This window comes from Rhinatrema bivittatum, chromosome 7 (assembly GCF_901001135.1).
Source record: "Rhinatrema bivittatum chromosome 7, aRhiBiv1.1, whole genome shotgun sequence".
Classification (NCBI taxonomy): domain Eukaryota; kingdom Metazoa; phylum Chordata; class Amphibia; order Gymnophiona; family Rhinatrematidae; genus Rhinatrema; species Rhinatrema bivittatum.
Genome location: NC_042621.1, coordinates 202,391,076 through 202,405,435, shown reverse-complemented (window position 1 = coordinate 202,405,435; position 14,360 = coordinate 202,391,076). Strand labels below are relative to the sequence as shown.

At 42.0% G+C, this 14,360-nt stretch overlaps 1 protein-coding gene across 4 annotated transcripts in view; it reads right to left on the bottom strand.

The window, feature by feature from the left end:
- The window catches only part of FAM13C (family with sequence similarity 13 member C), a 389,871-nt gene extending 380,207 nt beyond the window's left edge, over positions 1–9,664 (bottom strand). For all 4 annotated transcript variants that reach the window (XM_029609761.1, XM_029609762.1, XM_029609763.1 and 1 more), the window contains exon 1: positions 9,555–9,664. In XM_029609761.1, coding sequence (XP_029465621.1) covers positions 9,555–9,616 — 62 coding nt within the window. In that variant the 5' untranslated portion in view covers positions 9,617–9,664. The remainder of the gene's footprint in view (positions 1–9,554) is intronic.
- Positions 9,665–14,360: the final 4,696 nt, after the last annotated feature.

Below are 14,360 nucleotides of genomic sequence, written 5' to 3'. Positions count from 1 at the left end.
CATAAAACAAAAAAATACCACAAATGCAGGTGATAACAAAAGTATTTTTAAAGAACCCACATCACTAGAATAATAATAAACAAAAAATGTTTATAGTAGATTTTCAAAATCACAAATAAAGGAACCAAGAAAAAGCACTCCAAATATTAAGTATTCAAATCAAGGGAAATGCAAAATGAAATTAGTTAGTTCAACAAATTTCTTATACTTTGAATTAGGACTGCTTTTATTTTTCAGCGCGGCAACTCCATTGCTCAATAGTCAAACATAGACAGTTCTCCTTAGGGTCCCCCGACACGGACCCGTGTTTCGCCCGAAGGCTGCATCGGGAGGGATGAAATAGACACTTTAACACTGAAATATAAACGATACATATATAGATTGTTTACAGGACTAACAAAACAAGGGTAAATAATTTCAAAGAGTTTTTGCCGATGAAGCATATCTTAAATGCGGCGTTTTCATTCATAGAGTTGACAAAGCAAGATGCGCAAGCAGTGAGAACAAGACCCGACATTTAAAGGGAGAAATTTTGGCACGAAATGGGGGGCCAATAGGAAAAGATGTATGTGATTAAAACAACCAATCAGGAGGCAGGATTACATGTAAAGAGACACCATATTATAAATGTTAGATAAAATATTGCCATTCGATCTCATTATTTAGCCCCTTAGGATGTAAACAATCAAGTTCAAAAATCCATTTTTGCTCTTTACGAATTAACATTTCTGAAAAATTACCACCTCGGGATGGTGGAGACAACATATCAATGACAAAAATCTTATGTCGCTTTCTGAATGTCCTAATGCAAGCCGGTGGGTAACTAAAGGGGCTGTCTCCCGTTTGTTTTTAATGTTAGAACGATGCTCCACAATTCTGGTGCGAATAGGGCGAGTGGTTTTCCCTACATATATTTTTATACATGGACACAAGATTACATAAATCCACCCCCGGGACTGACATGTAGATGAAAAATTCAAATGAAATTTCTTATGAGAAAGGAGATGTTCAAAAATAAACATGGGTATAACATGTTTTTTCAGTCTGAAAAAAATCAGCTGAACCAGAGGTCACGATTTGAAGCTCCAGGGATGAAGACTCAGAACCAATGTCAGGAAGTATTTCTTCACGGAGAGGGTGGTGGATGCCTGGAATGCCCTTCTGGAGGAAGTGGTGAAGACCAGAACTGTAAAGGACTTCAAAGGGGCGTGGGATAAACACTGTGGATCCATAAAGTCTAGAGGACGTGAATGAAGAGTGGGTGACTCGCGGGAATGATGGCTACTACCTGGCGATAATACCCTTATTCAATAAACATACACACGGTTAATGTGACTCCAACATTGCTCTAAGCTTCAAAGGCAAGAGGAAATGTGGAAAAAAGGATTTGCATTCACAAAAAAGCGGGGAGTACCTTGCTTGTTAAGGCGGTTACTACCCCAAACCAAATAAGCCTGATACTTCACTTTCAATGCATAACCAGCATAGCTCTCTGCTTTAACGGCAGGGGAGGAAGACCGATACTTCACGCATATCCAGCATAGCTCTCTGCTTCAACGGCAGGGGGAATGAAGAAAAGTGCATCTATATACAGACAACAACCAACAAGGACTGAATTACATAGTCTGGGTAAACAAATAAGCATGGGTGTAGCTTGCTTATTGCGGCGGTTACTACCCCTAACTAATTAAGCTAGATATTTCACTTAGATGCATTTCCAACACTGCTCTCTACAATAATGGTGGGGGTGGAAGGGAAATAGAACCAAAAGGTTACTAAGAGCCAAGAGAAACAGATACGTATGAGAAGAAAAAAAAGTGCGAAGCTTGCTGGGCAGATTGGATGGGCCGTTTGGTCTTCTTCTGCCATCATTTCTATGTTTCTATGTTTCTATATGAGGGCAAACTGAACAGTGCCCACATGGTTGATGACCTAAATGCCATGTGTGACGATGTGCAAATCATTATCCCCATCTCGGACCCCATCTCCTCTACTCTAAATTTTTGGAACAACTGCTTACACGCCATCAACCTACTTCTCTCGAGTCTCAACCTGGTCCTTAATACGTCCAAAACAGAACTCCTGCTTATCTCCCCTAGCGATAACTACCCCTTTGCCAACAATGTAATTACTCCACTAGTAAGCCAGGTTAGAGACCTTGGGGCCACCCTTGACTCTAGAATGAATTTCAAAAAGTTCATTAACGCTACAACCAAAGAATGTTTCTTTAAGCTTCAGGTCCTGAAGCAGCTAAGACCGCTCTTACACTTCCAGGATTTCCGTTCAGTGCTTCAAGCCATTCTGTTTTCAAAGATCGACTATTGTAACGCTCTACTACTCGGTCTCCCAGCTTCTACTACTAAACCTCTACAGATGCTGCAAAACTCAGCGGCCAGGATCCTTACAAACACACGTCGTAAGGACCACATCACACCAATCCTAAAAATCCTACATTGGCTACCCATCCAATACAGAATACTCTTCAAGGCTCTCACCATCATCCACAAATCTGTCTACCAATAGTGCACACTCCAACTCGCCATCCCTCTCGAACTACATACTTCCGCAAGGCCGACTAGAACCGCCTACAAAGGCTCGCTCAAGGCCCCCCCCAAAATATCCTCGGTCCACAACTCTATTCACAAGTGAGCACTTTCGACAGCAGGTCCGTTCCATTGGAATTCGCTTCCCTCAGATATACGCCAAGAACAATGCCATCTCTCCTTCAGAAAGAAACTGAAAACTTGGTTGTTCACACAAGCTTACCGTTGAAGGAACCTCGATCAACCAACATTGACTCTCATCCTTCGATTTCTTCCCTAATCACGCCCCCCCCCCCCCCCCTTTCCAGTCCCTGACCTGACACCCCCCCCCCCCCCCCTGCTCACCTCTCCTTCTCTCCTCCTCCCACAGGATATATTATGTTAATAATCGCCCAGGATAAACCTCTATTTAAGTCTCGATACTCTATGGGGTAGATTTTCAAATAGCGCAAATTGGCCTACTTTTGCTGGCGCATCAGGCGCAAGCAAAAGAAAGCTGGATTTTAGTAGATACGCGCGGAGCCGCGCGTATCTGCTAAAAACCTGGATCGGCGCGTGCAAGGCTATTGATTTTGTATAGCCGGCGCGCGCCGAGCCGTGCAGCCTACCCCCGTTCCCTCCAAGGCCGCTCCGAAATCGGAGCGGCCTCGGAGGGAACTTCCTTTTGCCCTCCCCTCACCTTCCCCTCCCTTCCCCTACCTAACCCACCCACCCGGCCCTGTCTAAGCCCCCCCCTTACCTTTGTCGGGGGATTTACGCCTCCCTCTGGGAGGCGTAAATCCCCGCGCGCCAGCGGGCCTCTTGCGCGCCGGGACGCGACCTGGGGGCGGGTACGGAGGGCGCGGCCACGCCCCCGGACCGCCCCGGGCCGTAGCCACGCCCCCGTACCCGCCCCCAAAATGCTGCCGACATGCCCCCTAAACGCCGCGACGACCGGGCCCGCCCCCGACACGCCCCCCTCGGAGAACCCCGGGACTTACGCGAGTCCCGGGGCTCTGCGCGCGCCGGTAGGCCTATGTAAAATAGGCTCACCGGCGCGCAGGGCCCTGCTCGCCTAAATCCGCCCGGATTTGGGCAGATTTAGGCGAGCAGGGCTCTGAAAATCCACCTCTATGGTTTTTAGTTGATTATTTTATCACTCTGCAGTTGTTATCATTTTAGATCTTTCCTGTCTTCCTCTCCCATGTTTTTCGCTCCCTGTTTTTTGTAACTTTACCTTCTACTTAGCTGTTAATTGGTTTCCCCTGTTATATTGTAAACCGGTACGATAAGACCTCATCTGGAGTATCGGTATAGTAAAAGAATTTAAATAAATAAATAAAATAAATAAATGAGTTTGCGGGGTTAATATGAGAGAATCTTGAAAATGAGAATGTATCAAATGATCCTTGAGATTTCTGCCACGGCAGAATGAAAAACGTAATGGACAGTCAAAAACCTTATGCAGAGCCAGCATGGACCAATAGCATTTTATAATCTTAGTAAAGTTATTTACATGGGTAGAGTAAGGTAAGATACAGTTTATACATGTGTTATTTGTCTTCTCTTGAGGGATGGCGCCGACCATCTTTAAAATGGCCGGTGCCATTTTTAAAGATGGCGCTGGCCATCCAGTGCTCCTACCATGTGACAGGGGCCGGCCAATGGCACGGATACCCTGTCACATGGTAAGGGCAAAGGGCCATTGGCACCATTTTTATTAGCGCAGCCGATGGCTTGAGAGCGGGAGATCGCTCCCCGTGCCCCCACTGGACCACCAGGTAATTTTAAAACTGTTTTGGGGGGGTTTGGGAAGCAAAGGGGTCATTTTTAAAGGGTCAGAGTGGGTTTTTTATCGGCTCGGGCGCAGCCGATAAACAAAAAACCAATCGTGCCGGACTATAAAAATTGTAAGATTTGAATCGGAACCGGAACCGAACCGATTCCGGTTCCGATTCACATCTCTAAACAGTAAATCTCGATTAACATAGAGAGCTCTCTTGAATGCTCTCCGAAGGACACGTTGGGGGTACCCTCTCTCCCTAAACCTAAGGAGCATCTGCTTAGCTTGAAGTATAAAATCTTCTCATGAAGAGCAGAGACGTCATAGTCTGAGTAATTGACCAGCTGGGATGTTCATTCTTAATGTTGATGGATGGTGACTATCAAACCTAAGCAATGTGTTACGGTCTGTACTTTTACGGAAAACAGAGGTAGTGAAAGAATTATCTTGAATTTCAACTTGTACATCTAAAAAGGAAATTTTTTGCGAGTCAATGACAAAATGAAACTTTAAATGATTATAACAGGAATTTAAAAAATCTAAAAATAAAAAGAACTGGATATCTGTCCCAGTCCAAATCAGAAAATTATCATCTATGTATCTACTTTGACCCGCAAAAAATTTCCTTTTTAGTTGTACAAGTTGAAATTCAAGATAGCACTCGGCCCTGCCCCCGGACCGCTGCCACACCTCTGGCCCCCCCCCGGACCGCCGCCATGCCCCCTGACACCCCCCGAATGCCACGCCACCCCCGACACGCCCCCCAAGCAAAGCCCCGGGACTTGCGCGGGTCCCGGGGCTTTGCGTGCGCCGGCGCGCAAGTGCCCTGCGCACATAAATCCGGCAGGATTTACACGCGTAGGGCTTTTAAAAATCTACCCCATAGATTCCCACTCCCACATACAGGATCCCACTCTCACACACACTCTCACACATGCAGGCTCCCACTCTCACATTCTCTCTTTCACATGCAGGATCCCACTCCCACACACACACAAAGGCTCTCACTCTCTCTCTCTCTCTCTCTCTCACATGCAGGCTGTCATTCTCACACACACACAGGCTCCTGCTTTCACTCTCACATGCTCTCTCTCACCCTCAGACTTCCATTCCTCTCCCCCACACACAGGCTCTCACATGCAGGCTCCCACTCCCATAAACATGAACACACACACATATATAGGCTCTATCTTTCACATGCTCTCACAAGCAGTCTGCCACTCCCACGTTCTCTCTCACACGCAAGCTCACACTCCTATATGCTCTTTCTCATATGCAGGTTTCCACTCCCACATACATATGTTCCCTCACACACATACAGGCTCACATTCTCACATGTTCTCTCTCATACACACATAGACTCTCTATCCCACATGCTCTCTTTCACATACACACAGCTTCTCATTCTCATGCTCCCTCTCTCTCTCTCTCACACACACATACACACACACACACTCTATCAGGGCTTCTGGGTCTCCATGCTGCAGGTTTCCCTCTTCTTGAACTGCCATGGTATGAGCAATGTGACAGCCCTGCAGCATGGCCTCCTTTTCTCAAGCCACCGCAGGATGAGTTCCATGGCAGCCCTATAGCAGAGTCTTCTCTTCTTGGGCTGCCATGGGATGAGCTCCACAGCAAGTCCTCTCCTCGCAGTCTGCCGGGTAGCTCTGATTGGGTTTACCTGAGCCCAAAGTGGGTGGGCCGCAGCCCACTCAGGCCCACCCATGGCTATGCCATTAATATTGGTGGGGGGGGGGGGACTGAGCTGCTATGACCCTGACCCGTTTGTTTACTACTTGGAGATTGGGAGGGAATTGAGCTGCTAGATCCCTTAACTTTTTTCTTTTTTTTTTTTTTAACTTCGGGGAGTGCAGGGATATCAAGCCAGTCCCACTGAATATATCTAGTTACGGTAGTTTTAAAGTTATCCAGGTAACATGGAATGCTGGAAGAGGGTGAAATTCTGTAGCATGTCTTCACTATAAAACAAGACCATTATATTATATTTAAATAATGAAAACGCATTGCCCATGACAAGAAAATGTTCCTTTTACTAATTACAAATCACAATCCATGTTGTTAGAGTTCCTTAATTGTTTAAATCTAAAGATGTCAAACCTCATTGGTTATTTCTGTTATGGTGATTGTGATAGAAAATTGCTTAACATAGCATTTGCATGCAAATCCCCTGTAAAAGTAGATTGTCTTGACCTACTCATATTCATCCAATACCACAGGATCATCACTAATGTTGAATTATTCATACTAAACAGTATTCATTTTCATCTACTTCCTTTCAAGCATTTAGTACCATTAAGCATCTTAGTCTTCCGTGTAAAAACTATCTATACGATAAGGGGGGATGGGGAGAGATGGGGGTTGAGAGATGCGGATTTCCTAGGACAGGGCAAAAAGGAAAGATTTTGTGGTAGTAAGCAAATTCTGATTCTGCAGAATTGCAGAAAACTGTAGGCCTTGCCTGTACCATTCTGTCAGGCACAGCATCTGGATTTGCTGCTTTGCACTGTACTGTGCAGCAATTCTGCTCTCTGAACACTTTCCTTTTTTTGCTGGAATAGATCCAAGCAGCCAGAGAAGAGATTTCAAGCTAATTATTTCTTGCTGGCCTTTATTCTTTTGACATGCTAACAATTCCTCAAATTTTGGTTTATTTATAACCAACTTCTACTTCACCAATTTTAACTCATATGCAGAAAATTCCTTCATTAGCATGAAAAAGCCAGAAGATCCCATTAATGTGATTTCTTCTGGAGATATTGATGCATCGAATGCAAAGTTAATTGCTGGGTTTTTTTTTATTTCTGAACAAAGCAGGTTATTAGCAGTTTAAAACGTACTGAAACAAGGAAACTGTCTATTTCCCCACAATTTATACACTGATATGTGAAGTCAAAGCTCAGGATTTGTCAATGAATAGAAAATGGGATGAAGAAAGGAAAGTGAATAGTGTTTATTTTCATCTACACAGAAGACAACGAGAAGAAAACAGAAGTGAAAATTGTAAATAATTGTATTTAATAAGCGCAGCTAGTCTATAGATCAGTGCCACTTTTTTTTCATAATCTTTACATCCACTTGCCTGTTCTTTCTTTCCCCAAATCCCTGCTCCCACCTCCTCTTAAGGGTGGATTTTCAAAAGGATTTGCACACATAAAACCCAGTTTATGCATGTAAATCGCTTTTTGAATATCAACGAGGAGCCAGTTTGAATAAAGGTAGATAAGTAACTCGATTACATGCATAATTTTATGGGTACCCTTTCATACATCAGACTCTTAATATTGGGTTTTGCTGGACATGTGGGTTAAGACTGACCATTAATACGCATTAACGGCTTAGTACCATAGGCCTCTAAGGGAGAAAAGGAGAACTTTAATTCTTTAAAAACAAGTGTGGTATTAAGACAATAATTCAATGATCCATACTGGAAAATTAATTCAACCCTTAGCTGTAATCATCTGTCTTCAGACTAGAAAAAAGTTTAATTTGCTGTTTTGCAACTGATCCCTGTCCGATTTAGGTGACTATTAGGGATGCAGGATTCAGCAGTATGTGGCAAGTTGATGCTGTGCCAATCTTTCATATTAGGTTCTTGAACAAAATCTCAGTTTAGAAGAAATCATAACTAATTTAGAGAGTCAGTTATCCTAACCCCTCCTTACAACCATCACTTTCTCAGTACATATAACCCCCACTTTCCCTCTCCTGGACAAGCAAACATCTTTATATCAACTAATTGCAGTCTGGACCACATATGTAAAAGCACCCAATAAAGCATATGATAAAGACTTGCAATTCTATTATTGATGAGTATTGCTCATCTCATAGTACAACACAGTCAATGAAAAATAATTGTAAAAAAATATATATTGATTCTCCTCCAATGATGGTTCTTGCCAACAAACCAACTACTGTTTCACTGTAATCCATTGTGAGGCTAGGGGCCGTAGTGCTAAATATTGATACAAAACAATTCACATGAAATGGCACAGTGCATAGGAGACTAAAAGCTCTCAGAATCCCAAAATGTGGAAATAAAAGGTCAGTGCCTTCAAGCGGAATAACTCAGCAACCACACTGCCTTCTCCAGAATTCCATAAAAAATCTATCCACATGGACTTTACCAGTACTGCAACAGTACTTGTGGCTTGCCCATATCATAAAATAAATTGATGTAATTTTATGCTACCTATCAAATCTAGCCTACATCCCAAAAAAATATAAATTTTCCCTTTAATCCCTTAGCAAACAGATTACAGTTTGTGTTTGCTTTGTATTTCAGACACATATCTAACATGTAACATGCATTATTGGCAAGCAAACCTATAAACCCTGAAGAGGACTATATACCATATAACATACAACAGGATGGTCATCATTTCAAATGTCCTCGACTATAATTATGTAGAAGAAGGATAAATGTGTGATTACATATGCTGTACAAAGGTTGTTTCTATATTGAATACGGTTATAAAAAGAATTAAGCTTTTATAAATGAATGCAGTAAAATGTCATACTGTTACTAGTATTACTGACATTTATCATAGGTTTAATTACTCCCAATCTATTGTTATCCCACACAGAGGCCTACTGGGTACTAAGCATTTTTCCCATAGACACAATAATAGGAAGAACCCAGCTAATATAAATGGTAAAAACCATATCTTTATGAGAATATCTCCTCCTCCCTCTCTCTCCTACTACCATCTCGCCAAACGTGTATGTATGAAAAAGTTTTTAGATATACCTCTCCTGAAAAATACTACTATAGGAGAGTTTGGTACTTCCTGCTTATTAGGACGATAAACCTATATATATATTTGTAAGGTACTTGGGCTTACACTATACTGAGCACCTATTTTTAAAACAGAGAAAAAAAATTCATGCGGTCAACCATGTGCTCATTGAAATGGTCTTTCTGGTCCTCCTCTACTAGTTGTCAAACATGTTTTCCTTTCATTATCTATCTATACTATTTGTTAAACAGCTGTCATCCCCAATAAGATTTTTCCTTCATACTGCTAAAATAAACAAATAAGTGCTAGAAATTGAAAAAGCAGTCACTAGAAAATGTAAAACTTGCAAGCCGAAGTGCCCAATTGTTTTTTAATGTCCCAAGCTCTGTGTAAAATCCTGTCTTGAAAATGATATACATATCTTTTTTTTTTTTTTTCTGCCATGCTAATATATACAATCCTCATTCAATGGTTACATAAAGTGTCACTTACTCTGCTGCAGCTGAGCTGTTGAAGGAATTATCCTGAAGGCTGAAACAGAAACAAGAAAACATCAGATAATTCAGCAAGGCAAGCGGTCTGGCTGAATCCTTTTCCCTAGTTGGAACACATACACAAACATGGCATTGCAAAAGCCAAGCCTCTGTGTCAGCTCTCTACATGCACATACCTTCGGCTGCTCTGCACATGCTCACAGCAAATGAATGGCCAGGATTAGTCCTGCTGCAACCGTCAGAAACCACAAAGCCCATGAGACAATGCGTGGCGCGAGCACTTGCAGTCTTCTAGCAGTTACACGGCGTGAAATGGTACAAAAAGCAATCACGCTTTGGAAATGAATATCGAGCTGCGGAATGTTATTCGGAGCACTCGAGCAGGAACGTTTGCAGTAGATACCATGACCTGGCCTCCGAAGTGCTCTACTTGTTGTCACCTGCTGAGCACAGAATTTCCCCATTAGATGCTTCTTCAATCTTATTGTAAATCGTATCTCCTGCTGGAAATCCTTCCCCACTCTAGAGGAAGCCCGTTATAAATCATTCTGTGGGTGAGGGATGCTGAAGTGGGGGCTGCTTTTGTTTCTTTTAAGATGAACATGCAGCAGAAGGAAGATGACCGTGTTAAAAAAAAAAAGAAAAAGAGCAAACCCAGATTAAGGGATGGGGTGAGAACAGCAATTGCAAACATAAATCTTGGAACATTTTAACAGTTTTTAAGCAAGTATTTCTCTTTATTCTGTGGCATATAAAAAGAATGTTAGATAGCATTACAAAGTATATACCTGCAGTGGGGGAGGGGAGGAGAAAATATTTAAGGCTGCCAATGCAAATCAGAACACATATTAATTAATTTATTGATCAGTCTATTAATTGGCTCTATTACCTACCTTTTTGAATAAGAAATTAACCCAAGATGGGAACAAAACATTAGAACTGCAGCATGCAATCAAAGATCAGCAGTAGCTTAACATATTAGCCGAAAGAAAATACACAGTAAGGATTACACTTGAATTAAATCAACAATAATGACTAAACTTATATTAAAAAAAAAAAAAAGCATTTCAGCAAAACTATAGATTGTAGCAGCTTATTTAAAGCAATCAAAATGGTTTTAGGCAGTGTATCACAGTCAATTTAATGCAATGCTTGTACGGGGCAGGTTTCATCTGCTGTCTAAGATGGAGGAAGTCCTGGGTTTGGTATTAAGTGTCTGGCAGAAGAGCAGTGCTGGCTTCAAAAAGGGGGCACAGTGAATTTCTGGGTGGGCAAGTGCCAAGTGCCTTTCCTTCCAACCAATCAAAGTGGTCCAGCCAGAGTGAGGAGGGGGCAGTGGGGGAGCAAGCTCCTTGTATGGGGCGGGGAACTATGTGCCCCCCACCCCCCTCTAAAGCTGTCCCTCCACAAGAGCCAGGCTTTTACTTGCTTCTTGAAGTGGGAGTAGTCTTGCATCTGGCTTTTCTCTTCTGGGAGAGAATTCCACAGGACAGATGCTGCTCCTGAAAAGAAATATTAGCGGGTGTCTGTTCTTTTGATTGCTTTTGTCAATGGAGTTGTTATGGAGGCTCCAAGGGAAAATCTTAGGGGTCTGGAGGGTGTACATAAGCACAGCCTTTCTGTCAAGTAGATGAGTTCATCTCCTCTTAAAGCCTTGAAAATCAGCATTTGGGTCTTGAATTTGGTTCTGAGGGAGACTGGTAGCCAGTGTAGTTTGTGTAAGACAGGTGTGATGTGGTTATGGGATATGCATCCATATTTCAGTCCTGCAGCAGAGTTTTGTATTATCTGGAGTATGTGGCGGGCCTTATCTGTTAGACCTTTGTAGAGTGGATTACAATAATCCAGCCATGTGGTTACATGGCATGGATTACTGTGATTAGATTCATCTTTTGAATGAGAGGATGTAGTCTTTGTAAATTGTGTAATTGAAAGAGGCAGCTCTTTATTGTTGCCTGGATTTATGGAAGCATGGTTAGTTCTGTGGGCGCATGGTTACCTCTTTTTTTTAGTGGGAGTTCATAGATTCTGAATGGGAATTTTTTGCATGTTTTCTGTCCAGAGAATCTCCATTTTGTTGGAATTCAGATGGATTTTGTTGCTTGTAGTCCATTCTTGGATGGCTATGAGACATGCACTTAGCTTTTTTATAGCTATTGATGAGTCCAAGTCCAATGGTAATATGAGCTGGACATCATTCCCATAGATGTAGGCTTTTATATCAAATGTTCAGATTAGCTGCACTAGTGGTCTGAGGTAAAAATTGAAAAGTACTGGTGACAGACAGTTTAGAGCCCTCGGGGACTCCTACAGTTCAAGATCCAGGTACCAATGAGGTGTCAGCGAAATGTACAGGTTATTGTCTGTCAGACAGACAGGAACTGAATCAGGTTATGACTTTTCCAGTTAGGCTGACCTCTGCTAGTTGTGATAACATGATATTATGACCTATGAAGATAGACTAAAGAGGTTAGGACTTTTCAGCTTGGAGAAGAGATGGCTGAGGGGAGATATGATAGAGGTCTTTAAAATCATGAGAGGCCTAGAATGGGTAAATGTGAATCAGTTATTTACTCTTTTGGATAATAGAAGGACTAGGACACTCCATGAAGAAAGTATGTGGCACATTTAAAACTAATCAGAGAAAATTCTTTTTCACTCAATGCACAATTAAACTCTGGAATTTGTTGCCAGGGGATGTGGTTAGTGCAGTTAGGTTTAAAAAAAAGGATAGGATAAGTTCTTGGAGGACAAGTCCATTACCTGCTATTAAGTTGACTTAGAAAATAGCCACTGCTATTACTAGCAACAGTAACATGGGATAGACTTGGTTTTGGGCTACTTGCCAGGTTCTTATGGCCTAGATTGGCCACTGTTGGAGACAGGATGCTGTGCTTGATGGACCCTTGGTCTGACCCAGTATGGCATGTTCTTAAGTTCTTATGGTGTCAAAAGCTATAAAGAAATCCAGTAGCACTAGAACCACTGTCTAGCTTCTATTGTGATATCTGAGAAGATTATCCAGCAGGGTGATAAGGACTGACTCTGTTCCATTGCCTTGTCTGAATCTGGAGTGATGAAGAGTCTAGCCAGTTTCTCTCTGCTAGCCATTCATGTAGTTGTGCTTGTACTATTGATTCTATTAGTTTCCCCAAACATGGGATATTAGACACTGAGTGGTAGTTTTCAGGTTTGTCTGTATCCATGGTAGCCTTTTTTAGTAAGAGCATTTTAAATATTTGTAGATAAAAATCCCTCTGTGAGGGAAGAGTTTATAATTTTGAATGCCCAAGTTATGAGACCTCTGCTTGTTAGCTTTACTAGATTGGATGGGCAAGGGTCGAGAATGCAGGTTATTGGGCATAGGGTGGACAAAGATATTAGAGATCTTCTTCATTGACTGGAATAAATGAGTCCCATACCTCTAATGCATTTGGAGGGGTTGAGCTTATCTTTGTGGGAGATGTCTTGGTATTGCTGATGGAGGTCCTTGATTTTATTCTCAAAGAAGGTGGCAAAATCATTAGAAGTTAGTTTAGATTGAAAGGTATGATTCTATTGGGGTTAGAGCTGTAGCATGCCATTTACTAACTGAAATAGTTTCGTGGTTGGTTTAGAGGCTTGTTCAATGCCCTGAAAGAAGTGTCTTTATTTGGCTTTAGATATGGCCCAACAGTAGGTGCAATTTGCATTGTAGCCTATCCTCCTTGAGGAGTGTTTTGCTTCATTTCCTTTTCGGTCTGCAGCCATGTCATTTCAGAGCTCAGAGTTCTTGAAAGTACCAAAGGGAGCATCTGTGAAGAGGACATAGAACTTTTTTTATGGGGCAGATTTGTCCAGGACAGCTGTTATCTGTAATAGACCAGGTTTACCTGGTCTATTATAGATAATAGCTTCTCATCCACTTGGGAGAAGTCTAGGGCATTTAAGAGGTTTACGGAAGGTCTGGCATTTCGTGTTCTGGATCATTTTCAAGGTTTTTATCATATGAGCCTATTTAGTTACTGCATAGAAAACTCAATCAGTGAGTAGTTAGTCCACCGACTAGTTATCTTTATGTCGGCCTTGTAATGTTTTGGATTTTTCACCCATGTGGAAAATCAGGTCTAGTGTGTGTCTTTTCCCATGTTGGGAATTTAACAGCCTGAATGAGTTCTAGTGTTGTCATTGTGGTGAGGAAATCCACTGTCTGTGATATTGGGTTTTCTATATGTAGGATAAAGTTGTTAAAATCATGAGATTGCGTAGTCTCATAGTCAGATCTGTGATAAGCTCCAGAAGCTTTTGAATAATTGATATGTTATTTTGATGGCATTGGTAAACCACCAAAAGCTTTAGCAGGTTCTTGCCTTCTAACTGGGCCGGTAAGCATTTTGATAACTGGGGGAGAGGAATTTTGTAGAATTTGATTGTATTTCAGATTAGGATTGTCACTCCTTCTCTACATCTTCCTGATATGCGTTGTTTTAGGATGGAGAAGCCCTCTGGACTTGGTTCAATCAAGGAGACTCCTCCTGCCTCATCTAGCCATGTTTCAGTTATTCCTAATGTAGTTCATTTACAATGTCATGAATCACTGGGAATTTCTTGTTGACTCATGGCATTTACTAGGCTTATGTGTCCACATGCTAGGTATGAGGAGTCCTTTGTGGATGGGCAAGTGGTGTCAATAGGTAGTTGATATTCCACTTTGTTCTTATCCTTTTCTGTGGTCTGGGTTGGCTGTGGTTTCCTTTCCCTGAAATCTCAGAGGTCACTAGATGTTTAGGGCCAAAGTACATTTTGAATCAGCGGTGATATTGCA